This window comes from Elephas maximus, chromosome 4 (genome assembly GCF_024166365.1).
Source record: "Elephas maximus indicus isolate mEleMax1 chromosome 4, mEleMax1 primary haplotype, whole genome shotgun sequence".
Lineage (NCBI taxonomy): Eukaryota > Metazoa > Chordata > Mammalia > Proboscidea > Elephantidae > Elephas > Elephas maximus.
Window position 1 is genome coordinate 106,587,561 of NC_064822.1, and position 17,626 is coordinate 106,605,186.

General features: G+C 48.8%; 1 protein-coding gene across 7 annotated transcripts in view; it reads right to left on the bottom strand.

The window, feature by feature from the left end:
- Positions 1–2,544: 2,544 nt before the first annotated feature.
- The window catches only part of POU6F1 (POU class 6 homeobox 1), a 35,086-nt gene continuing 20,004 nt past the window's right edge, over positions 2,545–17,626 (bottom strand). For 6 of the 7 annotated variants that reach the window (XM_049883118.1, XM_049883119.1, XM_049883120.1 and 3 more), the window contains 8 exons: positions 17,197–17,318; positions 16,121–16,346; positions 15,337–15,590; positions 14,528–14,656; positions 13,424–13,627; positions 7,502–7,643; positions 6,763–6,931; positions 2,545–6,022 (listed from right to left, as the gene is read on the bottom strand). In XM_049883118.1, the coding sequence (XP_049739075.1) occupies positions 5,677–6,022; positions 6,763–6,931; positions 7,502–7,643; positions 13,424–13,627; positions 14,528–14,656; positions 15,337–15,590; positions 16,121–16,346; positions 17,197–17,318 (1,592 nt within the window). In that variant the 3' untranslated portion in view covers positions 2,545–5,676. The remainder of the gene's footprint in view (positions 6,023–6,762; positions 6,932–7,501; positions 7,644–13,423; positions 13,628–14,527; positions 14,657–15,336; positions 15,591–16,120; positions 16,347–17,196; positions 17,319–17,626) is intronic. The other variant, XM_049883121.1, reaches the window with a different exon arrangement.

The window sequence follows — 17,626 nt, forward strand, 5'->3', positions numbered from 1 at the left end:
CAGGTTCTGCAGGGCCACCTTTCAGAGCCTGAATGGGGCAGAGTTAAGCACACAGGTTTTAGAGACAGCCCACTTGTGTTCAAATCCTGGTTCTGCTGCTCATAAAACAACCCTGAGTAGATTCATCATCTTCTTTGTGCCTCTGTTCCTTATCTGTAAAATGGGTATAATAACAGTTCTTACTTTACAGAACTATTGTGAGACTTAAATGAGATAATGCACATGAAGTGTTTAGAAGAATGCCTAGCACATAGTGATCAGTAAAGGTTAACTATTATCATTATTGACAAAAGTGGGTTTGATTCCTGACCAATGTACCTCAAGTACAGCCACCACCCGTCTGTTAGTGGAGACTTGCTATGATGCTGAACAAGTTTCAGTGGAGCTTCTAGACTATGTCAGAATAAGAAGAAAGACCTGGTGATCTACTACTAAAAATCAGCCACTGATAACCGCATGGATCACAATAGCCTGATCCAGAACCAATCACGGGAATGGCAAGACTGGTTAGTGTTGCATTCAGTTGTGCACGGGCTCACCACGAGCAGGGAGCTGACCTGAGGGCTGCTAACAACGACAGTAGCACTTGTCTTGCCTACCTCTTGAAACAAATCGGTTCTCTCAGAAGCTTGAGGGCTGGAGCTCCCTGGGTCCACCCCCACGCCGCCCCAAGCTTCTCTTCTCACTCAATTACTCAAATTAGTTGATGTTGCTATATTCCCAGGTCAATCACTGAGCATTTTCCTCCAGATACAGGAAGAAACCATTAACCAGGCAGGCAGCCTTTTTTGGAGGGACTGACTATCTACCTGGAGTTCTTCATACCTTTCTGTATCCCATTCTGGGAACCTGTGAGGCCCAGTCCTGTTTCTCTGAGGGGCCCTACAGCTGAAAGTAAATAAAATCAGGAAAAGTTTTCAAGCCCTTGCAGTTCCAAGCAACCTCAGGTTCCCTTCCTCGCTCATCTCTAGTCCAGAAACCAGCCACACCTTCTCCAGACTGTAAAAGGTCAGTTCCCCTTCACAGCTGTCCACAGAACAATGGCCCTCCCAGGCCTGGGAATAGAAACTGCAGTCCCTCCACATACTCACCCCTCTCCCTTTTAAGCCTTCCTGGGCCAGCTGCCAGGAACCACATTCAGCTGGTCTGAGCCAGAGACAGCAGCTCCCACTGACTCTTCTGGTGGGAGCTGCTGAGCACTGGCCTCTCTTGGAATCAACTGGCTGGGGCCAGTTGCTGCCCAGATTCCATTCACACTCACATTTCACAGTCCAGATCCTGCCTAGCTAAGCTGAATCCCCTGTACCTGCTTTCTCTCAGTTGCCTGAAGTCAGGGGCTCAGCTCTCACTATTTCCTTAAAGGAGAAGATAAGAAATGCATTCAGTCATTTGAACAGTATTTCCCAAGCACCTACTGTGTGCCCCTGACCTAAATACTGAGGAGTGACTGCCCAGTGTGAATAGCTAATATCAGGGTTGCGAGATCCATGCAAGGGTAAGTGCTGCCTATTTGATTTTGTCCCATTATTTTGGGATATTATAAAGCTACTCTGATCCCTGAGCCTTGCATCAGTCTTAGAAATCCATCATCCCTCTGGATGAAGGTAGGATGGTGGAGTATGGTCTAGAACCTAGCACAGTGTCTTCCTCAGCTGGTTGGATGGAATCAAAGTTGATGCCTTGTGCTCATCATTTTAGATTATGTAGCCCAGACACCATCAATGCCAGGTAGTTGTGTGTGTGTGCATTGAGGGTGTGGGGAGAGACATGGCATAAACCCACTCCTATAAGGTAGATAAGCAAAGAGGGAGACCCTTGTTACAGCTGTGCTCTCCCAGCTCTTAAGCCCAGGTAGCAGGCCTGCCCCTAAGATTGGCAGGCCTGGGGTAAGATAACAAATGAAGGTTCACTTACCATATCCCTAAATTTTGAAAAATATAAATCGAGCTGTTAATGTTCTACCCTCCCACCTTTGTGAGTATACCTTCATATTGACTTGGAAGATGGGGTTTGAATTTAGACTTCTAGGTCTCCTTGAAGTTCTGTTAGAATGTATCCCCTTCCTGGCTCCTAACCTACATCCTGCCTTTTCTTCCCACTCCCAGCCCCATCTCATATTGCAAGGCACCTCGTGTACATGTGTAGACACTCCAGTCTGCATATCCAAGATCCATCCAACCCACTGTCTGACAAGCGGCTGCCCCTTGGCCACCCCTTGGGCCTAAGAGTGTGTACACCAACAGCAGCCTGCCCTCGGGAGGGTGGATCCAGAGAAGGTGGGTCCTGAAAGTAGGAATTCTGGAGACATGGGGAAAGGACACACTCTCTGGTGTTCCATGGGGAGGGCAAAGACTGGCGGAGGGCTTCAAGCAGGGCCTTCTGAAGCAGGAGCCCAGGGCACTCTTGCCCTCTTGGAATGATATTTTCTAAGCTGTAAGTTATTTGACAGCAAAAGCAGCTCCTTGCCACTCCCTGGCCTCTGACATGGGTTTCCTTATGTCCCCATCCCGAGAGGGGAACAAGAAACAAGCAGATCAGTACAAAAGAAAAAATACTGTTTATTCCACACAACTACATCAAGTGCTTCTCTCCCACTGGACCCTCCCAGCACCCCCACCTCGAGCTCTCAGCAGGCTCTGCCCCATGTCAGGGGGACAGAGTTGGAACCTCTGTGTCAGAGCCTGGCCTAAGAGGCAGGAGGGAATTCTGGGTATAAGAAGGTGGCTGGATTACTGAGAACACAAATGTCAGGGTCTCTCATTGCAAACTCAAGTATGTTCCTCAGTCCACTTGGCCAAATTCTTTCCCTGGACCCCACCCGGATAAAATGCCATAGTTAGTGCAGAGCCAAAGGCCCCAGCTGGTTCACCAGTCACAGAAAGATTTGGTCTTTTCATTTTAAACAGAAACAAACAAAACCACACACACAAACAGTTAAACCATTTCTGCCTTTTCTCCTGCCTTTCCATGGCAAAGGAGCCACTGAGCTCTGGCTTAAGTCCAGAAAGGTGCTTTCACAACAAAATTTATTCCAACTCCCTTTAGGCCTGATGCTACCAAAAAAACAGTTTCCTAGGGGAGCAGCCCAGGCCCCAGCTGCTTCCCTGTGGCCCTTCAGTGGGGAGCAGAGCACAGACCACAGGCTGGCGTGCGTGCTTTGGGCATACTTCTGCATTCCCTGCTTGGGGAATTCAGCTTGCAGACATTCTGCCCCTGACATTGTCCCGCTGAAGGACTGACCCAACTTTCTAGCAGAGAAGAAGACAGTTTAGTTCTAGCCCAGCCTTAGGAAGACAGATTTAGATGAGGGAGGGGCTGGCCAGCCTAATTTAGACCAGCAACTCAGGATCTCGCCACCACACAGGACAAACGGTGTCCTCCTGCATGACTGCTGCCGTGGACACACCCTGGTTTACATGCTACTCCCAGGGCACCAGCTGTGACCCACTTGTTTCTCCCCCAAAAAGAAAACATATCTGAATACAAATGTTTAAGATTGAAAACCTGAATCTCTCTAATTTATTAAAGTGTAAGTCACTGATTCCTTTACAAACGTCTGTACTTTAACTATTCCTACTGAAAAGGTGTTTCCAACACCCCTCCCAAGTGAGCTCCCAGCATCACCTCATCGAGACCCGGTGGATAACCCTGAACTCGAGAGTGTGGAGCCTCCCCCTTGGAGACATGGTCTCTCCCAGGAGGCTGAGTCAGGCAAGGTGCCCATCCAACCCCAGCAGGTTTGCTTTGTCTGCAGGGCGAAGGTGGGGGTAATTGGGCACACAACTGTCCTCCTCTCACTGACAGGGCTATCAAGAGAATGGTCACACTGGCATTGCAGGGCCAGGGAGGGACCACTGGTAAGCAGGAAAGGAAACAGCATGCAGAGGAACTTGGGCTAGGACCTGTGACCCACAGAGGTGCTGATGTGCCCTTGGCGTGGTGGTCACTCCCTCAGGTGTATCACACGAGGTGCAGTGGAGGGTACAAACATTAGTGAAGAATGGAGGAAGATGACCCCTGTGACTTGTGGCCCTTGGGGACAGTCTACACAACAGTCTACAAATCTCTTAGTTCTCTCCTGACCTCCTGGAGTTACATGTTGAGTTCTAGGGACTGCCCAGCCACAGTCAGGCTCGGGAACGTGTCACTTAGCAGCTCAGATGAGATGCCATCTCCCAAAGTACCATAGCTACCGCCTATGGAGGCAAAATTCTTCCTGATAGTGGAATGTTCTTGATTTAGAGGATCATTGAGGAGATTTTTTACACAAACCTGGTCTAAGACTCTGAACAAAATAAGATTTCTTCTTATTCAAGTATCCAAGGCTTAAGATTACAAAGAAAATTAGAGTTAACTCGTCTTTCACAAGAGACCTTCCTGGGCTGCCATTAGCTCTTTCTGGATGTTGTCCTTTCTACCAGGGTCTTGCTGTCTGGTTTACTGTTTAATTGGCTCCTCTGAGAAGGTCCCAGTACTGGGTTGGGGGGTGAGTGTGGGGATGAGAGAGAGCCAGCATTCCTGTCTTCATTTTTCTCCAGAGTTGCCTGCTTGCCTGGGTAGTGGGATTTTCCAGGCTATGAGCTCTCTTATCTGCACTTTTTGTTGGGGAAGTGGCCAGGGACAGGATTAGATGAAAATCTGGAGATGGCCTTATTTACTAAATTCCCAACCTGCGTACAACAGAGCAAGGTCAACTCCAGGACAACTAGAGTTCACTGTTGCCTCCTCCCAATGTGGGTTTAAAAAAAAAAAGTCAGCCTTAGTGCAATTTTCCCTCAAAGGAGTCAGGGAGAGGTGGGCGAGGAGGTCAAATGTTCTGGTCCCAGGGCTGTGGGAACCTTGACCGTGAGGTCAAGCCAGACCCTGAATCTGACCTTCAACATATGACACTTTTCTGAATTTTGTCCATTGGGTGCTTTCAGGGGGGCAGTGCAGAGGTGTGGGGAGGGGGCAGAAGGGGGCACTATCCCCAGGGCACAAGTCGAAGGGGGAGTCAGACGAGTTGTGGAATGACATTCTGAGGTGCCACAAACATGAAAGGTGCCTGACTGAGGCAGCTGGACAAGAGAGGGTAAGGTGTTTCTGCTGATGTGTTCCCTATCAACATCTATTCATCTTGAAACTTGGAGGGGGGTGCAATTTAGAGATTGCCCCTGGGCGCTCATTCCCCTTGCTACACCTCTGAGGCAGTATGCCCTCAAGCAAAGGAGGAGAGGGTCTGAAGTTGTGGTTCTGGTGGATGAGCTGCCTATACCTGCCATACTAACACGGAAGAGCAGAGGAAGAAGGCTGGAAAGAGAATGCCACTGAAAACAAGAGCTAGTGGTCAGGGGGCCTTAGAAGCTGCTATGGCCCTGCCCCAAAGAGGGAAGTTTCTGGTTCCACCCAGAATTCACCTTTCAGAAACCAATTTAGCAAACTGCTTCTCCAGTGACACCATCAATTCCCTTCCTGGGTGTGGCCAGCCCAGAGCCTGGAGTTCTCAGGAGGTCCCCTCTGCCCTTCCCATGGTGTAGGGTATGTGGGGGAGAGGAGGAGGCATCTGACACACATGCACACAGTGGAGTCTCACGCTCAGGGCGAGCACAGCTGCATGTGGCAAAATGATAGGTGCTGTCACAGCTAGGCTCCCAGGAAACGTACAAAGTGCTGTAACACAGGGCTGGGGGCTGAGCCCTAAGGGATCTGAAAGACATTTAGCTTGCTGGTGTTCTTGAGTGTCTGGCGCCGATTGCAGAACCAGACCCGGACGACCTCACGGTCATAGTTGAGCTCCTTAGCAATCTCGGTGATCTCCTGGCCTGTGGGCAGTGGGTTCTTCTCGAAGTAGGCATTGAGAGCCTCTATGGCCTGGGGGGTAAAGGAGGTGCGGCGTTTGCGTTTCTTGGAAGGCTCACCTCCCACAAACTCCATCAGGTTCTGCTGGCCTTCCTGGTTCCGGAGTTCAGCCTCATTCAGCCACTTCTCTAGCACCGGCTTTAGCTTCTGAGCACTCTTGGGCGTGATGTCCAGCTTCTCAAACCTGTGGGCAACCCAAGCCCAGGAAGGGACAGTGAGATTCTTTCAGTCCCTTTAGCAAACCTCTCACCCAGGTATAAGCACTACCCTCAATGGGCCGCTGCTCCTCTCAGATGTGGTGAGCCCTCGCCCATTGTTACCCCTACATGCCACCAAGACACCCCCAGCTCGACCAAGCCCAGGCTCCTCTGACCGTCCTGTATCCCAGGTTATACCAGGGAGGCCATTCCCCTGGCCTCAGTTCAGTAGTGCGATGATAATAATGCAACTCCGTTTTAAACAATCACCCCAGAACTTTTACACCCACATGAGTGAAGTCCATCCAGGGTTTGTCTTAAGAGGCCATCCAGAGACGGTAAATGGATGTCATGAGTGCTGCCCTCCTCCAGGTGCACTGTCACAGCGCATGACTAATGGTCACTCTCATAGCAGAGGCTTCTCTTTCTGAGCCCAGATGAGACTACAGAATTCCCAGCATGGTTCCTGAATGGATTAGGGCGTTGGGTTTTCCAAGAACATTGAAATGCTCAGGATTGGAGGACAATCTTCAGGGAGCCCCTAGAAAGACTAGGTTGGTCTTTGGCTACTCCAGGTGTTCATGTCTACCTGTAGGACAGTTCTTATCTAGCAGAAGGCAGGAGTAAGAGCAAATATGGAAGGGGGCTGGATGTCTGGGTCCCCATGAGTGCCCAGTGGCACCAGCTGCGAGCAGGCCTAGGCCTGGTTCAGGGCCCCCTTACTCACCGGCAGATGGCTGACTGGCTGTAGGCTGGGCCTTCCGTTGCAGTCAGAGCCTGACCCACCTGCGTCTGTGTGAGGCCCAGGGAAAGCCTTCGGATCTTAAAGTTCTTGGCAAACTCCCGAATCTCTTCTAAGTTGATTCCATCCTCATCCAGACTTGGGGTATGCGGCTCTAGGCCAGAGGAAGGGACCAGGGGTGAATGTGTAAGGTGGGAATCGTCACTGCATACCTGGCCCATAGGTTTGGTCTGGTATAATAGTGAGGTATGAGGGCTTTGGCAAAAAGCTCTCTGCACCCTTCAGACCTTCATCACCCCTGCCCTAGGACAAACAACACCTGGGGGAAGGGTGCCTGGAACAATCTCCCCGGGGCTAGGAGTCTATTTACAGGTCCTTCCAGTTCTGTCTACCCTTCCTCACCCACCCCCCATTCCTGGCCCCAAGCACTCTGGTTGGCCACCCACATTCCTCAAATACTAGGTGAGTGAGCAAAGCAAAGGCAGCCAATGGCTTGGCCTCCCAGAAAAGCAGCCAGGCAGCCAGCTAAGCAGCCTCCACCATTATCGTGCCCAGAATCCACCTCAACGCAAATAGGAATGAGAAAGCTAACACCTGGCATTGGGCTTCTACCCTCCCCCTTCGGACTCAGGGAAGTTTATTCAGGAGAACAGCATCTAAGAGGTTTCGGATGCCCCCAAAATGCCTCCCCCTTCTCCACACTCCTCCTCCAGGACCCACTTACTGGACACCAACTGGCTGACGGTAGGGGTCTCTGAGCAGGTAATTGGGATGGGAGCAGAGACAGATGGCTTGGCGGTTGGGGCTGGGCTGGCAATGACCACCGTGGGCTGGGGCACCGCTGGCGTGGGCTGGATGGGCTGCACCTATGAGAAGAGAGCCAACAAGCCCCTGCGGCCCACCTGTCTGGCTCAGGGGGTTGCATTCCCTGGGTGGACCAGAGGTAGGGCATGAAATCCTCATTCAGCACACTCCCACCTGTACCCCCCTCAAATGGCAAGGTTGGAAGTTCATTATCAACACACACCCAGCAACGACCTTCTAAGTAAGCACAGCAACGTGCCCAACCAAGCTGGAGCCTTGTAACCACCTGTGATCCAGGCAGGTCAGAGGCTCAGAAAGGTTTAACACACTTGACCAAAGTCCAAACAATTGTCCACCCCTGTGATAACTGCTCTCAAATCTTTGCCTTCTGAGGAGAAACCAGAACCTGATTCTAGAGCCTCCCAGACCCCATATGTCCATTAATAGGGAACTGGTTAAATGACCTTTGGGGGCTCCCAGAATGAGACACTGTGCAGCTGCTGAAAAGAATAAGGTATATCACTTAACTACTGATGTGGAAAATCTCTGTTATGTGAAAAAAACTAATGTTCCAAACAATTTTTATGGAATAAATCCTTTAAAATATATATATATGAATTTACTGAAAAAAATTTGCGGCATATAAAGCAAGCTGTCAACAGAAGTAATCTCTGCGGGTGGAGTTAGAGGGGGTTTTTACTTTTCACATTACGTGTAATGTTGGAATTTTTATTTAAAAAATCATGTATTATTTTTGTAATCAGAAGAAACTATAACTATACGAAATTAGTATTTTTAATATGATAAAACAAGCTCCCGAGGAAGTGCAGGTTTCTCCAGGGTGGGTCCTGTTCCCCGGATTCTACCTCCTGGTAGCTCTCAAGTCTACCTCCTCTTCATTTCCAGGGCCTTTGCCTTAGTTCAGAGCTCCTCGTCTCTTGGTTGAACTGTTGAAACTGCCTCCTAACAGTGATGATGAGAGCACTGGTGGTTCAATGGTAGGATTCTTGCCTTCTAAGAGGAAACTCAGGTTTGATCCCCAGCTAAGGTATCTCATACACAGCTACCACCCCTCTGTCAGTGGTGGTTTGCGTGTTGCTATGATGCTGAACAGGTTTCAGTGGAGCTTCTAGGCTAAGACAGACTAAGAAGAGAGGCCTAGTGATCTGTTTCCAAAAATCAGCCAATGAAAACCTTATGGATCACAACGGTCCAATTCATAACCAGTTGTGAGGATGGCACTTCATTCCATTCTGCGTGGGGTCGCCATGAGTCAGGGGCCAATACCATGGCAGCTATCAACAATAGGTGATGAGGGCTCAAGTCTTACCAGCCCAGTCTAGTTCCTAGTTATACTTGGATAACAAAGGGATTTTTTTTTTTTAGTGCAAATCTGACTTGCCATTTCCCTGCTAAAAATTTTTCAGTGGCTCCCCACTACCTAATAATACCAAAAAAAGGAAAAACTAAACCTGTTGTCATCGATTCTGACTCATAGCACCCCTATAGGACAGAGTAGAACTGCCCCATAGGGTTTCCAAGGAGCAGCTGGTAGATTTGAACTTCTGACTTTTTTGGTTAGCAGCCATAGCTCTTAGCCACTGTGCCACCAGGGCTCCATCAGCTAACAACAGCAATAACAATAAGAGCTACCATTCATCACTGGTAAGGCAATTAACACTCTGTCTAGTACACAGACGAGTCCCTGAGTGGCACAAATAGTTAAGTGCTCTACTACTAGCTGAAGGGTTGGCCATCTGCTTCCGAAAGGTCACAGCCTTGAAAACCCTATGGAGCAGTTCTACTCTGCACACCTAGGGTCACCATGAGTTGGAATTGACTTGATTTGAGGGCAGCTGACAACAACAGTACGCAGAAAGCCCTTGGACATTCATAACAACCTTCTGAAGTTGCTATTCTTATAATCCCCATTTTACAGATAAGGCTAAGAGGTTACTCACAAAGCTCAAAGCAGCATACCACATTTGAGAACCACTGACTTCAACATCACCTGGGAACTTGTTAGAAATGCAAATTCTTGGGCTCTACTCCAGATCTACCGAATGAGCAATTCTGGGGATGGGAACCGGGAATTTGTGTTCCAACAAGCCCTCCAGAGTGTGGAGATTCTGATGCACACTCAAGTTTGACAGTCACTGCTCTAGCACATTACACTCATTGCAATTCTCTGAAGGTGGAACGCTCTCACATCTAACTCTGCCCAGGCCCTTACGAATACTGTTGCCTCTGTCTGGAATGCCCTTTCTTCCACTTTTCCCTTTAGATTAATCAGTTCAATGTTCCCTCTCTATGAAGCCTTGCCTGGTCAGACCCCGAGGTCTGTTGAGAGCTCCCTTGTCTGGGTTCCCAAAGCACCATATTCATGCCCCTGTCAGAGTCTTTGAAGTCCCTGGGTGGTGCAAATAGTTAACATGTTCAGCTGCTAACTGAAAAGCTGGAGGTTTGAGTCCACCCAGAGCACCTTGGGAAAAAGTCCTGGTGATCAACTTGTGAAAATTAGCCATGAAGCACAAGCACAGTTCTCCTCTGACACACACGGGGTTGCCATGAGTTGGAGTCAACTCCAGGGCAATCATAATCACAGTCTTTATCAAAATGATTTGTAATTGTCTCCAACACTGGGCTACCTAAAGCTAGGAAGGGTGTCTTATTCATCTCTATATCTTCAGCAGCTGAAATATAGTGTTGTTGTAGGTGCCATCCAGTCAGCTCCAGCTCACAGGGACTCCATGTACAACAGAACCAAAGACTGACGGGTCCTGCACCATTCTCACAATCATAGCTACGTTTGAGCCTATTGTTGCAGCCACTGTATCAATCCATCTCGTTCAGGGTCTTCCTCTTATTCAATGACCCTCCACTTTACCAAACACGATGTTCTTCTGATAATGTCCAAAGTACGTGAGATGAAGTCTCGCCACCCTCACTTGTAAGGAGCATTCTGGTTGTACTTCTTCCAAGACAGGTTTGTTTATTCTTCTGGGAATTCATGCTTTATTCAGTATTCTTCACCAAGACCATAATTCAAAGGCATCAATTCTTCTTTGGTCTTTCTTATTCATTATCCAGCTTTCACTATCCACTTTAAACCACATAATATCCCCTTGTTCTGTTTGAACGACTGCTTCTTAGTCTATGCACAGGTTCTGCATGACCACAATCAAGTGTTCTGGAATGCCCATTCTTTGCAATGTTATCCATAATTTATTATGATCCACATAGTTGAATGTTTTGCATAGTCAATAAAACACAGGTAAATGTCTTTCTGGTATTCTCCGCTTTCAGCCGAGATCTATCTGGTGTCAGCAATGATATCCCTTGTTCCACATCCTCTTCTGAATCTGGCTTGAATTTCTGGCAGTTCCCTGTCAATGTACTGCTGCAATTGTTTTTGAATAATCTTCAGCAAATTTTACTTGTGTGTGATATTAATGATATTGTTCAATAATTTCCACATTTGGTTGGATCACCTTTCTTTGGAATGGGTGCAAATATGGATCTCTTCCAGTAGGTTGGCCAAGTAGCTGTCTTCCAAATTTCTTGGCATAGATGAGTGAACACTTCCAGCATTGCATCCATTTGCTGAAACATCCCAATTGATATTCCATCAATTCCTAGAGCCTTGTTTTTCGCCAATGCCTTCAGTGTAGCTTGGACTTCTTCCTTCAGTACCATCTGTTCTTGATCATATGCTCTCTCCCGAAATGACGGAACATCAACCAGTTCTTCTTGGTATAGTGACTGTGTACTCCTTCCATCTTCTTTTGATGCTTCCTACGTTGTTCAATATTTTGCCCATAAAATCCTTCAGTATTGTAACTCGAGGCTTGAATATTTTCTTCAGTTCTTTCAGCTTGAGAAATGCCAAGTGTGTTCTTCCCTTTTAGTTTTCTGACTCCAGGTCTTTGCACATTTCATCATAATACTTTGTCTTCTTGAGCTGCTCGTTGAAATCTTTTGTTCAGCTCTTTTACTTCTTCAATTCTTCCATTCTTTAGCTATGCGACATTCAAAAGCAAGTTTCAGAGTCTCTTCTGAAATTTTTCATCTTTTCTTTCATTCCTGTTTTTTAATGACCTTTTGCTTTCTTAATGTATGATGTCCTCGATGTCACCCCACAATTCGTCTGGTCTTTGATGATTAGTGTTCAATGCGTCAAATCTGTTCTTGAGATAGTCTCTGAATTCAAGTGGAATATACTCAAGGTCATACCGTAGTTCTCATGGACTTGTTTTAATTTTCTTTAGCTTCAACTTGAACTTGCATATGAGCAATTGATGGTCTGTTCCAAAGTCAGATCATGTTCTGACTTGTTCTGGCTGATAATATTGATCTTCTCCATTGTCTCTTTCCCACAGATGTAGTCTACTGGATTTCTGTGTATTCCATCCAGCGAACCCCATGTGTATAGTCACCATTATGTTGTTGAAAAAAGGTACTTGCAATGAATAAGTCGTTGGTCTTGCAAAATTCTATCATGAGATCTCTGGCATCTTTTCTATCATCAAGGTCATATTTTCCAACTACTGATCCATCTTTTGTTTCCAACTGTCACATTCCAATCACCACTAATTATCAATGTATCTTGATCGCATGTGTGATCAATTTCAGATTTCAGAAACTGGTAAAAATCTTCAATTCTTTCATCTTTGGCATTAGTGGTTTGTGTGTAAATATGAATAATAGTCATATTAACTAGTCTTCCTTGCAGACGTATATTATCCTATTATTGACAGCATTGTACTTCAGGATAAATCTTGAAATGTTCTTTCTGACAATGAATGCAATCCCATTTCTCTTCAATTTGTCATTCCTGGCATAGTAGCCCATATGATTGTCTGATTCAAAATGGCCAATATCAGTCTATTTCAGGTCACTAATGCCTAGGATATTGATCTCTACTGTTCCATTTCATTTTTGATGATTGCCAATTTTCCTAGATTCATACTTCATACATTCCATATTCTGGTTATTAATGGATGTTTATAGCTGTTTATTCTCATTTTGAGCAGTGCCACATCAGCAAATAAAGGTCCCAAAAGCTTGACTCCATCCAGGACATTAACGTGGACTCTACTTTGAGGAGGTAGATTTTCCCCATTCATCTTTTGAGCTCCTTCCAACCTGAGGGGCTACTTTTCCGACACTGTATCAGACAATGTTCCGCTGCTATTCATGAGGTTTTCATTGGCCAATTTTTTTTTTAGAAGTTGATCGCTAGGTCCTTCTTCCTAGTCTGTTTTAGTTTGGAAGATCTGCTGAGACCTGTCCACCATGGGTGACCCTACTGGTATTTGAAATACTGGTTGCATAGCTTCCAGCAACACGGCAACACACAAGCCACCACAATACAACAAACTGACAGATGAATGGTGGTACAGGAGGCACACAAAAAATGTTGCTAGAATGAACAAATAAATGAATAATCAAAATCACAGTGCTGAGTGGAGGGATGGAGGGGTGAAGAGTGAAGAGGGAGGGAGTAGGACTAAACTCCAAGGCTCTCTTCCTGCAGTTTGTTCACCTGGAGCCGATTCAGGCCATCCACTTCAACTATCACCTCCCTGGGCTCCTCAGAACGGCACTGACCCCTGAGGATGCATATACATGTTTTTGTTGTGTGTGAGCAGGGGCTGGGGTGCTATTTCCCTGACCAGAGCATGTGTGGGCTCATATGGGTCTTCTACCCTGGGATCTCCCTTCACTTTTAGGAGGTGCCCTGCTCTCCCAGGGACCTCAGAAATGTCTTCCTGCCTGGCAGTCTTGGGGGAAGCAGCCTGTGCCAGACAGCATTGCCTGCCGCCCACCCCAGCCCTTGTACCTCACTCTTAGCAGGGGACTCAGGTGTGCTTGGCTTCCGGACCGTTGAGGGTGGAGGCAGGGGGCTGCTGGCCAGGGTCGCAATCACCTGGCCCTGGGCGTTCAACAATAGCTGGGGGGTCACGGCCTGGACCTGCAGGCTTTGGGCTGGTGCTGGGGCTGCCACACTAGCCGAGTTCACTACCCACGGAAGTGTTCCAATAACCTGGGAGAAAATAAGGTAAGGACCTCAGGAGTGAAGGCAGGGGTCTGCTCCATTCCCAACCCAAATCCCCACACCGGCATGGAGAGAGACCAACTTGGATAAATCACTTAACCCCTCTGGACTACAGTCAGGGAAAAGCAACTCCGGCTAATCTTTCAGGCCAGGCCTGCAAGGGTGGAAAAGCCAGCCCAGAAAGGATAATTTGAATCTAGTCACATCACTTTCCTCATCAATAAAGTGAAGTGTTCACACTCCAGAGGCTACTTCCTTCATTCTCTCTTCAGAGCTGTAGTGGACCAGAAACAGGTCTAGATGTGGATTCGGACAGACCTGGGGGAAAATCCCTGCTCTCTCCCATTTTAGCTGTGCGGCTTAATTATTCTGAACCTCAGCCTTTCCCCTGTCAAATGGGAATAAAAATCTCCACCTAATAGAGCTGTACTCAAAACGAAGTGAGACATGGAACAACCAGAATGCAATTAATGAGAATGTTGACACATGGTGAAAAATCTAACTAATGTCACTGAACAACTTGTGTAGAAATTGTCAACTGGGAACCTAACTTGCTATGTAAACTTTTGCCAAAAACACAATGAAATATTATTAAAGGAAAAAAAGTTTAAAAAATCAGAGTGAAACAATATATGAGAAAGCACCTAGTATAGAGCCTGGCCACAAAATGAGGGCTCCATGTTAAATAAGCCTCCCCAGCTAGAGTGAGTTCGAGGGCAGGGTGGTGGCTGTGTCTCTGCCTGGCCTCTGCATCAGCAGAGAGCTGCCACACAGAAGATGTGAACTACAGCTTGATCCCAGTTTCTATAATGCTCAGCCAAAGTCCCGACCCCCTCCTGGCCAGCATCGCTATAGCCCCACCCCTCAGCCCTGGCTTTGACCACTTGCCTGTCCCTGAGCATTGGTGAGGATCTGGCTGCTAATCCCCGGCATGCTGGGAATGGTGTTGGCAATGACTGGAGTTGTAGTGAGGGACCCCAGGATCTGGGTCTGTCCCCCGAGGGAGGCAGCGCTGATCTGTGGGTGGAGGAAGACCCATACTTAGAGGCCAAGGAGCAGGAAAGTACCCAAGGTAGAGGGAAGAGGGCTGAGGGCACTGGGGTGGGGAGATAGGCATGCTGAGCAGATGTGAACGTGGGCTGCAGGCCCATGTTTGCCAGCTGAATAGTAGCCAGAGCTTGGGGTTGTTGGCGGTCAGCAGGGACAAATGGGACTATGGTCAGGGAAGAGAAACTGGCTAATCTTTCAGACCAGATCTGCGAGGGCGGAAGGGCCAGCCCAGCAAGGCTGATGTGAATCTAGTCACATCTTATAGCTCCCACTTGCAAGTCAGGAGCCATACTGGACACTCAGATACTGACCAAGGGGTTGTGAGTCTCTGACTGCACCTTAGTGGCAGCTCACAAGTCAGCAACCCCTAGACATCATCCCACCCTCTGAGGCTGGTCCAATGGTTCAGTTCTGGAGGATTTGCTCGGACCTCTTGGCAGAGGTTGTCTGCCTTTGTCTGGGATGGGCTGGCAGCTGCAAGGAGAAGGCCTCAGAGGAAGCCCATCTCTGCTGAAGGACTGGAAAAGGGCCATATTCAGAGGGCTGGTCCTCCACCTCCTTTCTCCCCTTTGGGAAGGGTCAGTTTCACCCTTGGGTCAAGATTCAGTCCATCCCTGGTCCAGCCCTAAGTGAGGCCAGCAGCTTACGATTCCTGGGCTAAACGCGAAGCCTGCAGGCTGGACGGTGATCTGTGGGGGGGTGTCCACTGGCTTGGAGGTGGGGGCAGCAGCGGTGGCAGCAGTGGGCTGTGGCAGAATGGCAGGCGTAGTCTGCAGCAGTGGCTGGGTCTGGAACAGTGGCTGGGGCTGGGCCGGTGGCCGGGGCTGGGCCGGCGAGGTGGCCTGTACTGGTGGGGCAGCTTGTACAGGCGCCGGGAGAGCGGTGTTCAGCACAGCAGCTGCTATGGAGCAAGGCAGAGACAGAGGTGCTCAAATGCCTAGCCGCAGTCCAGAGCGGCTCCAATCCCAAGGGATTTGGCACAAGAATTGAAGGGGTTGGGGGCAACGGGGCATGGGGGGCAGGCAGCAGCAATTCCCTTGATCCTTGAAGGGGATAGCACATGCCAACATCTCGCATCCCCCCTCCCTTGGGCCTGGAGATGTGTAGGTTCAAGAACCAGACGCCGACTCTTCTTGCAGTCCTTCTCAGGAGGCTGGTCATGAGGTGAACTCTGGCATGGGGGAGAGGGGCAGTCTCAGACAGTTGGTTGAAGTAAGAGAGGCCTGCTGACCCAGCATGGCGTCCTGGCCTAGAGTCCCGAGGTGCTGTAGAGGCTCTGTGGCTGGGTGCCTGGGACACTGGATCCAGACTCCAGGGCTGTTGCCCCGGGTGGGCCATAGGTTCTGAGTCCGACATGGCAAGCACGCATGTAGGGATGGTAGTGTGGGGTGGTAGGGGGTCTGATGCAGTCCTGGGGAGAGTTGCTGTTACCTTGGAGACTGGCTAAAGGTGGCTTGAAAACTCCCCCTGTAGGAGAAGCAGCGGTCAGTCCTGGGAGGGCAGCCACAGTTGCTGTAGGAATTGTCCAGACGGCCAGCCCCTGCTGACCAGCCACTTGACCTGCAATACTGATGGGGATAAGAAGAGGTTGAGTAACTGCCCCTGCTGGAACCATAACTCCTGTCAGAACTGTGGCTAAGTTTTCCTGAGTCAAGACCTGCAAAAGCAAACAAGATTTCAAAAAGAAAAGAAAAAATCAACATTGACAGTGCAAACACTGGGTCTCTCAGACCCAGGTGAGCACAAACAAAGTATTCTGAGGGCAGTGGGGAAAAGGCAGCATGAGGACAGGGAAAGAGCCAAGTTCTAGCCATAGGCCTGACCCTGGCCTATTCTGCCTTCAGAGAAGCAGCCCAAAATAGGGGACAGGGCCCAACCCTACTCACAGGATGGGAAAGGGTTCACAGGCCTCTTCCCCCAGTCTGTTGCCTCCCAAGTCTTCCCTAGTCTTTGCCCACATGACCAATGCTTTGTGGTCAGGGAGCTGGGGGTACAGCCAAGTGGTCAAGGGCCTGCAGAGGCCTCTGAAAAGCTCTCATGGAGAATACCCTTGACTGGATGCCTTGGAGGTCTATGTAGGTGTAGTCAAAAGTCCCAGGGAACTTAGCAGGCCTGAAGGCTCTTGGAGGCTGCTTCTTACTGCACTGAGGCTGCTCCCTGGCTGTAAATGAGGACTCTGTGAACAATCCATTAATTCTTCCAGGCATCCACTGGAGGGGCTGACAAGGGTATTCACTCCTTTAATCATTAGATAAACAGAAACTCTAGTGTCTTGAAAGAGTTAATGGAATTTCTATAATCATTGCTGGACCCAAGGAGATTACTGGCAAACACAGATCCACTTTTCCAAGTGGGCCTGATCTGGGCCAGGGGAAAGATCGGGGTGCCTAATAGGAGATTCCCTCCCTTGAGCCACAGTCCCTTTCCTATCCTGACACATGACATTCCCAAATCCCACGCCTTACTCCTGCCACTGCCCTCTCTCCAACTCACTGGGTGGCTCTTACCTGGGGGGCAGCTTGTACAGCCAACGGCGTCAGGGTCTGTGATGCCTGAGGCTGGCTTGGGGCTTGGCTGAAGGTGGCAACAGCAGGAGCAGGACTTGGAGGGATCCCTGGGAGTGACTTCACTTCACGTGGCATTGAAAGAAAGAAGGACATCATGGAGTGAGCATGATGTGAGTGGAGGGGGCACTGGAGTACAACATCTTATTTACAGCTTGAAGGGGTAACTCTCTGCCTCTCACTGTATTTCTGTATAAGCCCCTGACTGACCTATTGCTGGCCTTCCCTGGCCCATGAGGCAGCCCTTCCAAATGCTACTGGTAGTGAAAACAGGAGGCCAGAACCCTGTGCCAGATCTGGAAGATAAGCCACCCTCTTGCCACATCTACATGAAGAAAATGCAGGCCTCTGCACAGTTGAGTATCAGTTCATT